Here is an 18,440-nt window from a genome sequence, read left to right as displayed (position 1 = left end):
AGGATACTGTGTGAAATCTTGGCCCAGTGAAGTGATAAAGGGGAAGCTTTCAGTTTGCTTAAGGGAAAACTTACGAGCAAATAGTAAAATTACCAAAATACCACATTGCCGAAAATGGGTGCATTTAGTTTCAATTAAGCTGTAAAAAGGAAAACGGCACTTTAGCTTACAAAAATGAAGGGACAGAGGGAGCTATCAGAAGCAACTTTACAAGATTTGTGTGCATGAGGATGCTGCTTCACTGGACCAAGAAAGCTACAGTATGGGACAGGATTTTTTTATTAGACACTTCGCTAGATAACTTTGTCGAACCTTAGAAACTGCTGCTCTGACATTATGAAATAATCCTACATAACTTGATCTCACGAGCTTAGGAACACAGAAAAATAGCCATGCCAAATCAGATTACAGGGATCCACCTAGCCCAGTATCCTCTCTCTGACAGTGGTAACTAATGGATGCCTAGAAAAAAGACCAGGGAAAGCATACAGTGATAATTCTCCAAAATACCCTCCCAGCCTCCAATGATTTGTGATTCAAGGACTTCTAGGACGAAGTTGAAATCATGGTATTGAAGATACTCGAATCCAAATGCACAGATTTACACCCCCCTCCTCCCACTTTTTTGGATTTCTACCCCCACGAGATTTCTACTAGTCACACAGAAAAGGTTTCACAGTTTGGTGCTGGCAAGTCCAGTGTTCTTGCCACTAACTCTGAATGAGCTAACAGCTTTCAAGCCAATGATGCTTATGTGTATAAGAGCATCCAACACTTTTTCCTATGTAAAAAAGTGACATGTGTGCTGAGGTGCTCTAAGTGTATATACTTTGGGAGTTGTTTGTTTTTTTGTTTTTTTTTTTTTTTTTTAAAAAAGCAAGAATCTGGCTGTAAATTGATATTAACATTTTTCAGTATATGTGTAAAACACATGTTTCAGAAGAATAGAAGAGAGAAACTGTCACTCACTGGGAAGCTTTAGAGCTATCTGGCTCCCTGGGAAACTGCATGCAACTATTCTGGTGTCCAAGGGTTTGACCAGTGAGTTTCCTCTTCCTGCAAAGAATGAATGCAGAAGTAATAGAAAGTCTGAGGGGGAAGATTTTAGCAAATGGCTAAAGATACTCCTAATTCTGCCCACTCCAGCAGGTAGGAAGCAGGTGGTGGTGGTGGAAGAAAAAGGGTGGGAAAGGAGAAACACCTACTTTCCCCTCCCAACAGCTGGCACAGGGGAAAGGCAGGAGGCTAACCTAGGAGAGACTCGCACACTTGCAGCTCAGCCCTCTGAAATCCCTTTGTGATGCTGCATTGATCTGCAACGATGCCGGCAGGTCATTGCAGTCCCAGCACTGCCACACAATGTCAGGACGTTCTGCTCTGATTATCTGGGGTCTTGCTGTGACTCCCTTTCAGTATGGAGCATTGCTTACTGGCACTTGGTGATTGAAACTTCGCACACTGGGGTGGCGTAACTTCATTAATGCTGCTACCAGTAACACAAAAATCCCGTACGCTCAGACAGGAACAGTGACTTCTTAAGCATCATGCTTATTTACTATCCAGTTTTCAGGGGAGTTTTTCTGAAGTTTTAATTTTCTAATCGAATTGGTGTCTACATATGAAATTTTTACTTCATTTGTAAAAAGAATCAGTAAATTAGGCGTCTAAAACAGAGCTTATCCTTACACTTTTGATGGCATATTGACTTTGTAAGAGTCTAAAGGCAGGAGTGATATATTAGGGAGTCCCTACACCTTTACTTAAAGCAAAAATTAGAAAGTGATCAAAAAGTTTTATAGAGGAGAGCAGAAATATAATTTTAAGCCTCTTAAAATTGCTTGAACTGTGAAATCAAGTAATGAACTCTAGAAAAGGATCTGTCAGCTGGAATCAAAGCTTAGACTAGTCAGCATTTTTTTCCTAAACCTTATTATGGCAAAGATTTTTCATCTCTGCACTCTGTTCATCCCAACAAATAAACCGACTTGACCTCCACCTGTTGCTTGGTGAAGTCCGCTGTCATCTTTGACTAAACCCTATTCTTTCCCTTCAAAGCCCTCTGCACCACTGAGAAGGTGGGAAGACACAGCTGTGCATCGATTTAAGTTGATACCAGTTCATAACCAGACACCATTTCACAGTACAAATTACAAGGAATAGAGGAAAAAAAAAATGTAGTGCCAATGAATTCTGGAAGGGGGCAACATTTTTCATCAATTTAACAATGAGAATTTCATAGAAAGAAGTTCTTTTTTGTATGATATTATGAACTGGCATTTGAGGCAAGAAACATTTTGCTTATGCCATAACAATGAACCTCTGCTAACACCACATAGGAAGGATTGGAGAACATAATGGAAGCTATTTGTGTTTCTTTTATATTACATAAGTTGAATGCATTAACTGTTTCAAAGAGGTTCAGCTCCAAATGCATGTAGGTTTCTAGACTTAGAAACGAGTCACGGCTATATAATGTAATATTGCTAAATAAAAAAAAAATATTATGGAACACAGAACAGCAAGATACGTCATGAGGAAAACGGTATAGCTATAGCAGTCATTTCTTCAGATATATCATCATGACAAAACCATGTAAGAAGCTTTCTAATACAAAGACATATCAGAAAAAGCCATTTCATGTAAAGTTGGACTTCTCTGGGTGATTAATGCTACGTTCAACAAAGGAGACAGTGTCTGTCTAATTTCATTAAATACTTATCTTCTAGGGATTGGCAGGGTGTTTCTGCTCAATGTCACTTTTCATGACAATGTAATGATAGATCCGTTTACTTACCAGTGCCATTAGCAAAAATCGTACTGTTTTCTCAACTGCCCTCATATCACAAAAATATTTGATTAACACTGTAGCTTATCTAATACTCTAAGCAACATATTCTGCATAGTTTTCTCTCTATTAAAAGAACAAGATTACAGCTTGTAAAATTTTTATTACACTCACACAAAAATAAATGAATAATGTGTGGTATAGTTCAAGTATCTTACTAGTTCACAAAACAGGTTTATTTGATTTAAAATATTAACTTGCACTTAAAATATTAAGATTCGGGGTGAAAGAAGCAAACAAACAAAGTCAGTACTCTGAGGCACTACTTCCCGTCCAGTGTTTAGTTATTATTTCCTTTTCATTTCAGCACATCTTTTGAAACTTTTAATACCTTAGGGGGGAAAAAAAAGCGCTTTCATTCCTTTGCTGAAAAATAGATATGGCCATCTCCCAAGTCTTTAAAATTCACCACATCATGAACTGACTCTTCAGAGTCATGCTACTGTGACAACATACAAAGAACAATAAACCTCTGGAAGAATGTACACAACAAAGGCAGTTTATACAGTAACAACATAATTTCATAAAGTTATACTGAAGAGAAAGGCTGTGATGTAACATTCTAGCAGTATATATCACCTACCTGATATTTACTAACAAGGTTAAACTACTATCTGTTTGTCTCAGCACTCTTCATAATTCACTTTTTAATGGATGGACAGGAAAAGTCAGCAGTGTATGGCACAGATCATTTTAGAAATAAGACAAGACAGCTTACGGCAGTATCTATTTCAAAACACGCTCCGTCTTTCCATACGATCACATCAAAAGTCTATACTTAGCAACCACAATACTTCAAATCACTCATAAATCCTTTGAGAGGTAGATTTCTATTTCTAAGTAAAACATCAAATTCAAAAAACAAAGAATCCTGAGGAGGAGGTGCCACTGTCAACTGGTACCACGTATAGTGCACCAGTTCTCATCTTCTTGGTATCTTACGTCTGTGCAGGAGAAGGCACATTGGAAGCTTCCTTCAGTGAGGAGTTAGGACATCAACCCCATTTTGTTACAGCTCCTCACATTGCCACGAAATGGCAGCAAGAACATACCAAATTTGACTCCTACTAGGCATAACTCGACACAGCAACACAGAAGTAACCAAAATTGTCTTTTAAAATCCCTTGCAAGTGACTCTTGCAGTGAGAGGATGACACTGCAGCCAACTGCCACATAGAACTCTCCAAATTAATAATGGATTTAGGATATTCATTCCCTGAACTGAGGGTTTGGGGTGTGTCTGCAATTATCTAGATATAAGTCTGACACACATTATTCTTCTATCAATGTCATTTCCCTTAGTAGCCAACAGATTATCAGCAGCTTTGTGATATTCCAGGTGTCAAAGAAGAATTAAAACCACAACAATTGCACAAACAAAGGGACAAAAGATGGGATACGTGTTTCTGAGCCCTGCATATCAATTTAATATGTGCAGCTGACAATGATGCAAATGTCCTCCGGAGAGAGGCAGCAAGATCTGTGCCCAAACATACACACACCACCGTCAGCAAGATGGCAGGGAACAGAAGCAGTAGGATTCCCAGCCCAGGACACATGCCTCAGCAGGCAAAGCAACCCAATGAAACAATCCTCTGGTTGGGGAGAATTTTGGAAGCACCTGATATGGAAAAGGGCCCTAAACAAGCCAGATGGTACTTTTAGCTGGCAGCAGAAAGTAGGAGACAGCCAAAAACATTACAGCATTTCCCCAAGAGGCCAGCAAATCGATTTTTAACCATTTTTTTTTTCAAAGTGACGCTATGGATATAAAAAATAATGTTTCTATGCATTTTTAAATTGCTAATTTTATGAATAATACACTTAAGAAGGCAACAACTGGAAGAGATGAGAAAGCAATGGATTTTCACTTTCCCAGGGTGGTTGTATATTTGACATCAGGTTTCTATTCAGTCACTGCCACTGTTTACTCTGTGTTAAGTGCCAGTTTTTGTTCAGGGCTTTCCACATAACATTAAAGAGAAAAATCCTGCAAAAGTAGAGAATCACAGAATACCAGTTGGAAGGGACCCCAAGGATCATCTGGTCCAACCTTTCTTGGCAAAAGCAAGAGAAATAGCACTGTAAAATCACAATAGCAAAATAGTTCACAGGACACGGGAGAAATGTTGTTTGTAAGACTGCTTTGCCCTCTTAAAATCTGTCCTCCACAAATTATTTGGTTTCTAAACTATCATTTTTTAATACAGGGCAAACAATTTATTTAACACTTACAAGTTCCCATTTGGCTAAGATTTGCATAAGAAATACAGCTGTTTTGGGGATCTTTTAACTTTTAAGATCTCCAAATGGAATCAATTTGATATCAGATGTCGAACCTTTATTTTGACAGTCAGAAGCAGCTCCTTGCACAGCATGTTCAGATCAGGTGTGGCCAAGCAGTTTTCACTCAAGGAACAGAAAAGAGATGTAGGTTTTAAGGACTGAAAGGGCAGAGAGAGGCAGAGGAGTCATGAAACAAGTGGGAATGACCACTACCCTTCGCTTCAAAGATGCACCTCACTCCTAGGATTGGTCAAGTTCAGAGGAAGAGTCAGGATGATGCTTTACTTTCATTTGCCATCATTTTAGTTAACAGTGAAGGCAAGCCCTATGACAGGGTTAAATCTGGACTACATCCAAAGTGCTTTCTCCTGTTCAGAGCAAGGTAGTGCATTAGTGTACTGCATCACAGATAATACTCCTGGAGACAAACACGTGCTGCTGTAATAAAATGGGACGTTACACTAAGTACAAAGGAAGTCTGTACATTCGTATTTTTCAAATCTCATTGACTGTAAATCCTTACATTCATTTAAAATAAAACGTATTTCCTTCCTATAGGTGGAACCTAAGACACTGTCTCCAGCCCTTGCTGATATAAAATAGTCCCTTTCTTTTCAAGAGTACTGTTCTTGGACATGAGGAGTGCAGATACCATCTCACTTCACTGCCTTTTGGGGGTTCGAAGATCTGCATGCAAATCCCAGTGAGGCAAATGAAGACTATGCAAAAAACAGTAACACAGCCTATAATTTTCCAGCTAATTTTAGCAACAGGATCTCTTATGTTATGCTTTTTGGTGTATATCACACTAAAAATAGCAGCAACCATTGATGTAAGAGAATAGCAGACAGGGTGATCTCACTAGGGCTGCGGGCTGTGCAAGAACAGTGTGAGCAAGCAGAGGTGAAGGATGTTATGGATTACTTGTTCTCCCCTGAGCAAGACACCAGTGGAAACAGAGTAAGACTGTATCCAGGATATGCACCAGATGAACCAGGTTATCATCCTCCTCTACTCTGCCCTGGTGAGGCCACATTTGGAGTACTGTGTCCACTTCTGGGCTCCCCAGTTCAAGAGAGATAGGGAGCTGCTGGAGAGAGTCCAGTGGAGGGCCACGAAGATGATTAAGGGACTGGAACATCTCTCCTATAAGGAAAGGCTAAGAAACCTGGGGCTTTTTAGCCTGGAGAGGAGAAGGCTGATGTTTATGAATATCTAAAGAGTGGGTTGTCAAGAGGATGGGGCCAGGCTCTTTTCAGCAGTGCCCAGTGACAGGACAAGGGGCACAAACTAGAGCAAAGGAAGTTCCACCTGAACACGAGGAAAAACTTATTTACTCTGAGGGTGACAGAGCACTGGAACAGGCTGCCCAGAGAGGTTGTGGAGTCTCCTTCCCTGGAGACTTCAAAACTCGCTTGGACACATTCCTGTGTGACCTACTCTAGGTGGTCCTGCTTTAGTAGGGGGGTTGGACTAGATGATCTTTCAAGGTCCCTTCCAACCCCTAACATTCTGTGATTCTGTGAAGATAGTACTGTATTTTAAGTCTTTGTGAAGCTGGAAAATGAAAGACGACTAACAGTATTTAAACTGCACCCCTTATTTAGGCTGCAGTGTCCTTATTACAGTCGCTCCAGCGGGGCTCTGCTGTATGGGGTAGTGCTGCATTCACGGCATAAGCTCTGGGGTTATGGGTCAAGGTTACAGACTACCCACTTGGGGCGAATAACACAGCTGCTATCACAGCACGTATGCATTCCTGGAGGTATAGGATAGCTCTGCAGCCACTCAGCCAAATTGTTACCTGAGCTAACAGGCTGCTAGACAGATTTCTCTGCTTTGCTATGCTCACTGACTGCTGCGGTCAAAGTGTTCGGGCAGCACTTAACTTGAAAGAAAGTAACCAGGGAATGATTTATTCACTACTTCTGGCTGTAAAAAAACCACCAAGGAGCATCAAGCAAAATGATCAGGCAACAGACAAAAGAAGTGGTTCTTCCTTACACAGCACCAAGTAAAACTGGAACTCGCTGCCATGGGATGTTCAGAAGGCCGAAATGAAGAATGGGTTAAAAACATCTTAGCACATCCCTGAAAGAAAAGTCCACGGAAGGCTGTCAAACACAAAGATGTGAACAGAGCCAGTGGCTCATGAAACCACGCTGTTTGCTGCCAAAATCCATGGGGCTGTACTCTGAAAAGCATCACTGGATGCCTGTGCTGCTGTTGTAGTCTTCCCTTAAGTGTCCACTATCAGCTCTTGTCAGAGGCAGCGTAGTGGGCTAGGTGAGCCTTCAGTCTAGCTGAAAGAGCCATTTTTTCCTCTCTGTGGGCAGATAAAGAATTTTTGTAGGCTGGCACGTGCTGTACCTGGCAGCTGAGAAACAGGAAAATTGCAGTAGGTATCCAGCTCAGTGAAATGAAGACCTCAGGATTGCTCCTCATTTGGGGCAGAACCAGGGGAACATCTAAAGTCAGTGTGGCAGACAGAGTGTGGGAAAGGAAGTGCAAAAATGAGATGCAATATGGTCTGCTTCCTGTTCCTGATCCTGTACCATCTCTCTGTCCCCTAACACCTCTCATTGGACATTTTAACTTTGGGTGAAAATGTTTCCTTTAAAATAAAGCCTGTTTTCTCCTCTAAAGCAAAGATCAAAATGTGTGCACAGAGTACAGTAGCAGCACTGTGTGCTATGCTGTGGAGTGATGGTTGTACTGGGAATGTTAATAAACAGTGCCGAGAGCAGGACTTCTGCATCAAAAAGGGTGTATGTTACATCTCTCCCCCTCTCCTCTGTCTCATGCAATATTTACACAGCTGTGCTTTGTAAAATGTGTAGGGGAGTTTTTTATTATTATTTTTTGGTAATTTATTTACCTAAGATAGCCCAGCATCTGTTTTGCAGTGAGCTTCTTTCACAAAGTTTCACAGTTGCCTTGACGGATGCAAAAGGAGGTCATGGTCCTTATTCACTGATCCTAAAACCATTTGTTTCAACCACTTAGCCATTCTATTTGGCTAATTTGTGTTCTGTTCTATGTTTTTGGTTTGTCCTCTACTTGGAAATGTGAATCCCTTGGGGAACTGATCTGGCTAGGTGAGTATTTTAGTTCTCTGTTTTATAAAATGCAGAAGTGCACAGGAATTTGCAATAATATGCATCATTTACTGGCTCTCAATATGTACTGTATATTGGTTCTGAAGACTACTAATATTTTCCAGCTGACTCACAAAAAAAAGTTCAATGCAGTCTTTGCAGTGGGTCCTTTCCCATGACTGTCGACACAGGTGATGAAGATTTTTCCTGTGTCCTGAAGAATTAATAAGCCTGAACATTTCTATACCAGCAGCATACCACAGGAGATAAAATATTACTTCTGCTTCCCAAACGTGTTAGAAAAAGCAAGTCTGCTGATCTCAACTGCTAAGACAGCATATGAAAGGAATGTAGTCTATTTCCTAACCAAGATCTAATCTATAGAAGAGTTTATAGATCCAAGTCAACATCCTGAATTGTCCCAGAAGCAAACAAGAAAACTAGTTCAACTTTTAGAAGACAGGTACAATACTTTCAATGTGTTTAATCTCATTTTGCAATTAAACAGTCCTATGCTGCACTATCAGATGATCTTCAAGGATAACTGCATCAGAGGAGACCCGCCTGGAGCTCACAAAGATTCATGTTTGACAGACTCCAAATCAGCAAGAAATGCACAGCCATATTCAAACAGAGGGTGCTTCTGTCCTTCGGAACTCACCTCTGAAAAGATGTAGAAAGTGTCTGCTTTTGTCCCAATACCAAGGAAGCTTATAGTTTTCACTTGGTGTCAAAAGTGAAGCACAAACAGTATCACTGTCTTTGCTTTGTGTGTATATGTTAAACAGAATGGGTGGCAGAATACAGCTCAGCCAGCAAGGACGCCTGAAGAACGTTAGGTCCCTGGGCTACCAATACAGCGCTCCCATCACAGGAATCCCACTGTCATCAGGAAGCATTGTTCCAACCTTTGTCAGGCAATAGTTTTCCGCACACTAAATCTCTCCTATCAATTTGAAAAATGATTCAGACGATGCTAATTGTGTGTAGAGCCAGAAATAGCTCAGGTGATCTTACGGCTGAAAATAGTAGGTATGGATGATGCTAGCACCAGGCCAGTCGAAAACATGGCTTTAATTTGATATCTGAAGTGAGACACTTTCTGCATTTTTTAAACTCAGAACTCCTACAGATCCATACCCATTTTTAAATGATGCATTTCCTGACATCTGGAATTAGATGCAAGAAGCAGAGCCACAACATTGACTGATTGACTTCTCTGGGACCATACTGAAGGGATGTTGTCCTCAGGGGATTACAGCAAAGCTGTGGCATGTGCTCTAACACTTGCATGGGATTATCAATTTAATAAAAATGGAAAGTACAGTTTAGGCTGAATCTCAGGGCCAAGTTTCTTGCATTGTCCAGTGTCTGGGGAAAAAAAAAAAAAAGAGCCTTTGAGGGATGTGAAAACATCTAGGACTTTTAAATCTGAACTGTCTTTTCACTCAGTAGTTCTTTCCCCACCTCTAACTTCCTTCCATGATCTTGAGACAGTAATGCCAGCAGCATGGCATGTTGTCACAGGTCTCATGCTACTATTTGGATTGCCAAAGAGATGCTGAGCTATTGATCCAGTGGTAATTTGCTGTCAAAATGACTATGTCTGTTATGGCAAATGACTAGTGTTAATCATTTGACTTGATGAATGCAATTGCAGAAGACTGACAATACTTAAAGCACCACTATTGACCAATGCATTTTTCCTGGCTCACATTAAGTTCTTGATCTTTGCTGGCCTTGACCAATTAGAGTTTAAGTCACCCATTAAGGTGAGGTTCTGGAAAAGTTCTGTTTAAAATAAACAACAACTTATATTGGTAACTCATCAACTATGCAGCAGTCTGATTCTGATTGCCTGGCAGAGAAACACACACATTTTGTGCAGTATCTGATAAAAGATCTATAATGTGCTAACACAAACCTATCATGTAGCACCTGTGACTAACAGATTGTGATATCAAAGTCTTGATGCCTAAGTGCTCCTGTAAATGCATTAAACTTTTAGCGGCAGGAACTGTAGACTGCCAGTGACAAGGAGCTGATATGGTATTTCAGTAAAAGTTGATAAGTGTTATTGCTCTTAGAAGAAAAGAAAAATCTTATGTTCTTGAAAACCACTGGGCAGCTTGTGTTTTGATGGGATACTGTAATGCAGAGAGCAGGGATAAGGGAACACATGGACTCTACGAAAGCAAAAAGACATTTATGAGAAGCTCTGTATTCTACAGTAGCTGGAGTTCCTTGTGGTATGCTCCCATTGTATGTTTGGCTTCAGGCACCTACCTGTTCACTTGAAACCAACTTTTTAGGCAGCAGTATACACATGGGGCCACATTTCATTCCATGTACCAGTAATGTACCAAGCACTCTGCTTCTCAGCTGTGACAGAACAAGGACGCTGGAAGACTGTAAGACTGGGGAGAAATGTGAGAAACTGCATATAAAGCCTTTGAGAAGAGAAGCAGGGTCTGAATGGGAACAGGGAAATGGGATGAACAGGCGCAGGAGACCTAGTCACAGTATACAGTCTAACAAAGCTCAGAAAAAGGTCTTCAGAGAAAATAAACAGTGGAACTTTGCATGAACCTGGGAGGCAACAGGTGCTGTCTCCCCTACCACTCGTGGCATCTCTTCAGCTTAACGGCACAAATTAGCCTGATAGAATTCTCTCTGCTGTAAACCAAAATGTTCTGGCCACCAGAGAAACATGATCTGACCTCCATTTGAAGAGGCAAGCTATGCCGTGGGCTGGAGGTTCGTCTGGTTGCGAAATGTTCCCACTGTCTTAAGATATTAAGTTCACTGGAGGAAAAAATGGATCTGGTGCCTGCTGATAGATGTGTCAAGCTATGTAATGAAGCTGCTGCACAAGGCAGGTACAATCTTAAAGGCTATGAGAGTGTGCTGTGGGACTTTTCTTTACACACTGAGAACTGGAGGGCAAGACAATGTTACATCTGGGAAATACTGAGTAAATATAATTGGCAGGGGTCCTGGATGTAGCCCTCCTTTGGTCCAAGGAAAAGAGACATTTCCTTGGTTTTGTCTTTCTTCAATAGATCTATGAGTATCCAAATGGTTCAGCTTAAGGAAATTAATAAAGATCATGAAATTCCTGTGTCTAGTTATGATCCAGTGAAAACTGCCCACTACAGCAAGTCACTGAAAAGTAGTGCCAGGGACTTATTTGATACTGAATACTCCAGGTCTGAAGTCGAATGTTTTCCCAGTAAAAAGGGATTATTTTTCTGTTCCTTATTTTGTATAATACATGGTTCTCATGTTTTTCAGCGTTTCTTCTACAGTCAGTTCCTTGAATCATTGGCACCAACGTAGCACAAACATTGGAAACGTCTCTGAGCTCTGACTCCGAGCTCTGAGTTAGTGTGTGGCATCAAGTCTTTTGATGAGCCCACAGACCTTTCGCCTGAGGACAGACCAGATGCACTCTGCATCACTGATGCTGGGACATAATACACATATTTTATCTTCTAGGTAGTGCCAGGCAACAACTGTGTTTAGGGTACAAACAATGCATAAAGAACACAACCTAGGATCACCCCTATACTACTTTCTCTGGCATTTCCAAGATATAATTCCGAACAGACTTCAAAAACAAACTCTTGCGGTCACCTGATCTATAGCTGATTGAGTCTTTCTGATGTGTAAGGCATAACCGAATGTTTCTTCGTAAATATGGGGAAGCAGCTGAGAATCTGCTACAAAGAAAGCCCGTGCCAGATTTAAGAAAAGGGTTACTGAAACAAAGAGTTTGGACCAGTTGCTTGCATGCAGTTCCATAACCCGCAAATGGGAGACATGGTACCTGTAATTTAGGGGTCACTGCACTGCAAGGGAAATACTCCAAAATAGGATCTGAGCCCCTCAGCTGCATAGAAATGGCTCAGAAAATATTTTCAGACAGTCCCACAGATCATGACATAAGAACAAGCAGCACTAGCCTGAGTGGTGTAGTGAGTAATCATGAGGCTGACTTTAATAGCATCTTTACTACCAAAGACGTGTCCAGCAGTCTAACAGGAAGCTCTCTAGCTTACTGCAGGTTCATATAATATTATCAACCTCCTAAGCCCCTGGAACTGTAAGTATGCCTTTTAGTCATGCAGTGCAAGTGTTATTACTAATTCCTTAAGGTTTTTGCACTCAAAGTCTCATTTGGTTCCTGGGGTTTTCAAGGTGAAGGCACACAGGAGCCCAGCACAGTGTGACCAGCAGCAGAGCAGCTGGGGCAAGGGAAGGTGGATGATCATGGTATGAAAAGCCATCAGTCTTTCAGTGGAAGAAGGACCACAGAGCTCTACCAACTTTGCAAATGGGTGCAGTGCTGTAAGTTGGTCAAGACCACGACTGACGCAGAGTTAATTGCCCCTTCAGATACCTCAAGAAGCACAAACATGTACCTTTCCTGGGATTACTGTCCTCTAGGGACCAAACTAACTTGTGGAAATACAAGTACCTGGAAGACCTAAGAAAAGAAACTAATAGGATACTCTGAATTTGCATCTTAAACATTTTTTTTTCCATGTCACACTGCAGAAATGCAATGGAAGTAAAATTGGCAAATACCATCCATATGCTACATTACAAAATGACTGACAGAGCACAATGCAAACATTACTCCTGGACTGAACCAGAAGAATGCATTAAAAAAAATGCAGAAGTAGAATACTGATATACATTAACTCAATCTTCTCTTATTATGGAATTAAAAAACTTATACCTGTAATTATGGCTTACCCCATTACAAGCAGAGCTGCCACAGAACTGAACACGGGCCAGCTTTGTACATGAGTTCAAAGTCAGTGTGATGTTGCCTTATTTTCTTACTAACATCATCTTTATCCTCTCTTGCCCTTCTTCTCAGTTAACATGAGTTATGTACTGAAAGTGCTGAGATAAAGTAATGGTAAGGAGGATACCGCAAAAAGTATTTGAAAAGCAGAAGTAATTTACTACATGTCTGCTTTGTTTTACTTCCTAAGCCTTCCTGTTGTGAAAGGAAATTCATCTTTTCTGGCAGACTCCAGCGTTTTTAGGCCTGAGAGCTCCCCAGGAGCTTTCGAGTACAGGTAAATGGATGCGAGACTCAAGGAGCACAGTACAAGGAACATGGAATTAATGCTGGTTTTTGCTTTGGCTGTCACATCTGACGTATAAGGAGAGTGCTATACCCTTGCTTGCAAGAAGCATCTAGATGTAAAAACACAAGGCTGAGTCCTCTGCTCATTACTATGGGTCTGAAATGCCAGGAATGGAAAGGTCATTTTGCTGGTGGGTGAAGCATGTAGGATCCACGCCCAGCAAAGTCTCCATGTGACACAGACATCAGGGTGCTCCGAGCCCCAGGGCCCCGGCCTGTAAAAGTGCAGAGCAAAAACTGTGGATGGACAATAGGTGCAGCCTATTCTGCACACAGCGGAGACCCCAAGAGTAGGCACAGGGGAAGCATCCGCTGCCTAATCTAAATAGCACACAGAGTGGTTTTGTCCTCTTCTGTTCTCCTGCCAGTTTGCACATATGTTCTGAGTATACAGCCTGCCCTCCAAAGACCACTTACAGGGGCAATCACAGGGAAGCAAAGCAGGAAGAAAGTATCCAAAAAGGGAATTTGTTCAAGAGAAAAAAAATTGAGACAGATGTAGAGTGACTAGTCACTGCTGGCGGTAAATAAGCCTCTGCCTGGAGTGCTCTCTTTCTCTAAGAAGCGTTCACATATTCCATTTCATATTTCCTTTCTAGGAAGTCAAATCTTTGTTTTCCTGGCATTTGTTCTTTTCTTTCTTTTTCTTTCTCTTATATACTTTTTTCCCTTCTGTATGGTCTAAAATGGTCTTCTCATTTTCCCTTTCTCTTCTACATTGTGCTCTCTTTCAAGTGCAACATTTCTCCAACCCCCCTCTCACACAGACCTAATTTCCCTGCACTGTCCCAGGCAACACCTTTCACTACAACCCTGTCCTAGTCTCTGTGCCACAAGCACTTCCCTCTGGCTCTACATGTGCATAAGTATACGGGTGCTTCACACCTGCTCCTGCATTACAGTCCCCACTTTTTCTCATGTGCACACCTCAGAATTAAGCAAATGCAACACACAGACAGAATATTCATCCTCTCGCTCCCATAAACCTGTCAAGGCACATAGGCCAAGAAGCTATCTCTGCATAAATCTAAGTCTCCTGCGAGGAAGCAATCTACTCAAAGGCAATAAAGCCAAAGGATATATTATTATCTTTGGTGTGGATCCTACTGGGCTGGGAGGTTGGCTGCTGGCTCCTCTCTGAACTTTCCTTCCCAGCCAGAACAGCCATCCCACAGACAAGTCTAAGCTTCCTTTCCTTGGTCTGATTTCCTCCTCCTGTTATTTGGCCGGTAACCCAAAGGACAGGGTTTAATTATGGAGTTTGGAAACCTGGCTTACACTGCTCTGTCAGCACAGGATAAAACTTCAGCCCGCCTTCTGAACCAGCACCATTCTGCACCATTGATACCTGCATTATCCCAAACAGCATAAAATGAACCACACGGAAGAAATGCCAAGTGAAACAAAAAGATGGTTTTAGTCTTTAAACTTCTACGGCAAATTTCACTGAGAAAAACACCAAAACACTGCAGCTCAGAGATTATTGTATATTAAAACTGTGCCATCATTTTGACTGTAGATTAAATAAATGGCAAGGCCTTATTCTAGACAGGAGAGACATTGGAAAGGATGGATCTGAAACAGGTCCAGGCTCCAAAGCTCCCCTCTCAGAGAGGAATGCTGCAGCAAGCCACCAGGTAATACAGGATGGGATGTTAACATCATTTGTACAGCTTTCAGATGACCAATATATTTCCTATGCAGATGCCCCATTGAAGACTCATAAAGCATTTTACACTTCTGGAGATAAAGCATCCATGTCAAATACAAAGGGCCAGACATTAATATCAGACCCACATGTGATTTCTGAGGTAAGGCAGGGCACTGTGCACAGACCATAGCAGGATGTGTCTCTCAGGGGCGAGCACCTTGTGCCAGTGACATATCACTGTTGCCCTGGCATGGAAGGACACTTCAGTACTGTTTTGTCCTTCACCATGGATGAGCTGTCGCTCTTTAAGTAGTTTCTCCCCACTGTGCTCTTGCAGTGACCCTGTTTCACAGAGAAGCTGAGGCAATGAATTCAGAGGACAGGCTGCTGGAATGTCACGGCAGAAGTATTGGGGTGGGGCTGCGTGGGTATAGAATAAAGATGATTTGAAAGTGCATCCCACTCAGGCAGGATAAAGCTCTTTTTCTTCACAGCCATGACAGTGATAGATAGCTTGGTGAATCCGAGCTGTATCTAGTTGGTACCTGGCTTCAGTCCCTGATGTTGCAAGGTGATTTTCTGCCATTTTACAGGCAAGACTAAGCAGAATCTGGGATTTTTCTGTAGTAAGTGAGGAAGGTCATGAGGGAGGAAGAACCTTCTCTTCTCTGACTTGTTCTTGCCTTTCTGAGCCCCTCAGGAAGTTCATCGTGGGCAGTTGTGCTTCTTCATGATCGGCACCCAGTGGTGCCAAGAGTGGTAGAGGTGCTTTGGAGGTATAAGGCCTTAGGCACTTCTCTTGTCCAACTCGGCAGCTCAGTGCCACCATCTAGTCAGGACTTGGATGAGACAGAGGTAACGACCACATGTGGGGAAGACCACCAGAAGTGATAGCAAAATTAATAGCCAACCTCTGGCTGTTGCACAAATGGAGAACATTTGTCATACAAAGAGTATCCCAGACTTTGGGGGGGAGTTAGCCCCCAGCCTGACAATGACATAGAAGCAGAGACCCAGTCAGCTTTTAGCCATCTGTGTCTGCAGAGGAGGTTGCGATCTCTCCCTTTCAATGGGCGCTGAGCTTTTGCTCATGTTTGTGCCTCTCCATAAGCAGACTAGTTTAGTACAAGTTGAAGCTCTGCTTTACATCATCCGCAGCCTGGAGCTGATGGAGGAAACAGCCCTTAGTGTCTACTGAGCAGGACACCTCACCGAAAGCACCAGAGCCCTGGGGATGGCGGCAGCAAGGCAGTCACAGGGAGCCTGGCACTTGTCTGCCTGCAGGTCCACCCTCTCCTCCTGCCAAAGTGCCACATCTGCAGTCAATAAGGGCCCACAAGCTGGCTCCTCCTCATTAGAGGAGAGAGGGCAGCTGGCAGGGGATCCTCCAAGGGCTCCCAGGCACAGGAATCAGTCCCCTCCCAGTCTGGAATAGCCCAAATTTGGTGACTTTCTGGGCATGCTGTAAAGGACAGCTGTTTGACAGGGTCTCCAGAGAAAGCTGTGGGTATGTTTCCTACATGATGAAGGATATAGGTGGCTGGCCAAGTGCCCACAGAACTGATTTTAATGCAGTTCAGGTTGAATTTACTTTCATGTGCTGTATAGTTCATTATACACAGTGCCCTGGACAAGCATGTGTTGTTTCAAACCAAACCAAAACCATACTATTTTAAATCCAAACAAACAAGAAAAAAAAATACAAGTTGCAAAAGATCCTTTGGGCTGTTTAGAGGGCCTTCTCAAACACTGGGAGGCTGAAGATGAAAGCACTGCTTGCCTCGTTCTAACAAATAAGGCTTCTGTTATTTTTATTGGCAATAAATACTTCATTATTTAGCCGTAAGCAAAACTGAGCCATTAACTTCGCCTATGCACGTAGCACTAACCCAGGAAAATATTTCCAATAGTATTAAGAACCCAGATGATCTCAGGATAAGCAATCAATGGACAGTTAAGTATGTAACATAACATAACCCAAAAGATGACCAACAAGAAAGATCACACACAAAAATAAACTGAGAAGAAGCAGAAGAGCTCCTTCCTAAACCTTATGAAATGTTAACGCCCAGTGATAACTATTTTGATATGAAGTCTCCAATCACACCTCATAGTATTACAGATTAATAAAACTCCTTCTGTAAGTCTCTTAAAAGTAATTAGTAAGTGAGCTCAAGTGTTGTATAATGCTTGAAAACGCCTTCTACCTTATATAAGTTTAGGAATATTTATTGAAACAGTATAACTGTAGGGCACGGTCCAGACAGGTACTGCTTTTTGCTAAGCAATTGCCACCACTATCCCAGAATTGAATCTGGATATTTTGACAGAAAAAGACTGCCTATCTTTTGCTGCATTATTTAAATATTTCAGATATTTGGCCAAAATACAGAAGTGACACATTACAGAAACATTCACAGCTGCAGAAGCAATAAAACCTCTACAATATTTTCATTAGACTGACCTTTTCTCAGAAGAAGTTATGAAATGTTTAGAATTGATCACCTTTCTATGCAGCATTCAGTGTATTCTGATAACAAAACAGAGCAACCGGAGATCATGTTCTCGGGCTCTTGAAAGTCATGGCTTACCTGGCTCCACTTCATGCCATCCACTTGACTGGCTGCCACTTCCTGGAGAGCGCCCTTGGCTTGTATAAAACGGCTCCTCACCAGGACTGTCCATCTCATCCTCCACAGACTTGAGACGTTTTGTAGAGCTGAGAAAGTAAAAAACACATAATAAATACTATATGTATGGAAAGGAACAAAGGCACTTCCATTGAAACATATCGTGCTAGCCCTGCTTGAGACTAACTTGGTTATGGAAACTGTTACAGATTTAGGGCCCTAAGAAGGGGAAGGTACAAGTTCTGCAGAGCCATCCTGCCTGCCTAACCTCTCAGCATCCACTTTTTGTTTCTGATTTCCTTTGTTGCCAATGACTAAGCTTCAGTGGGATACAAAACAAGCACTCCAGACTGAACCCCTAAACACGCATTAGTTTAACTAGAAGATAGTTTAATATTTAGGCTTTTACAGATCAAAAAGTTGGACATTTTTCAAACCACTCAGAGGTCAATAAAAAGGCAAGAATTTAATTTGTATCACACGTTTTTTTGCAATTTGAATGAATATGGTAATGACACACAAGACTTATTTTAACTGTCAGATTTTTCCACAGCTTATTCTGAAAGACAATTTGTTTATCAGTTCAAACTTGTATTTTCAGTCTTTCAACTGTAGCCATTAAATTAACCCAGACTTCAGTCCCATAAGAAGCAGCATAGACAAGTGAATGACAGAAGAACCCATTCTTGGTTCAAATGTTCATGTCATCCTACAAGTATGAACATTTTACTCTGCAACTGTGTGCCACCAAGCATAAAAAGCCCCA

At 41.7% G+C, this 18,440-nt stretch overlaps 1 protein-coding gene across 2 annotated transcripts in view; it reads right to left on the bottom strand.

Moving 5' to 3' along the window:
• The window catches only part of NFIA (nuclear factor I A), a 246,618-nt gene that overhangs the window by 54,941 nt on the left and 173,237 nt on the right, over positions 1-18,440 (bottom strand). For both annotated transcript variants that reach the window (XM_086462126.1, XM_086462127.1), the window contains exon 6: positions 17,636-17,763. In XM_086462126.1, the coding sequence (XP_086318252.1) occupies positions 17,636-17,763 (128 nt within the window). The remainder of the gene's footprint in view (positions 1-17,635; positions 17,764-18,440) is intronic.

The sequence above is a fragment of the Leptosomus discolor genome, chromosome 3, assembly GCF_034619465.1.
Source record: "Leptosomus discolor isolate bLepDis1 chromosome 3, bLepDis1.hap2, whole genome shotgun sequence".
Taxonomy (NCBI): domain Eukaryota; kingdom Metazoa; phylum Chordata; class Aves; order Leptosomiformes; family Leptosomidae; genus Leptosomus; species Leptosomus discolor.
This window is presented reverse-complemented; position numbering and strand designations above follow the sequence as displayed.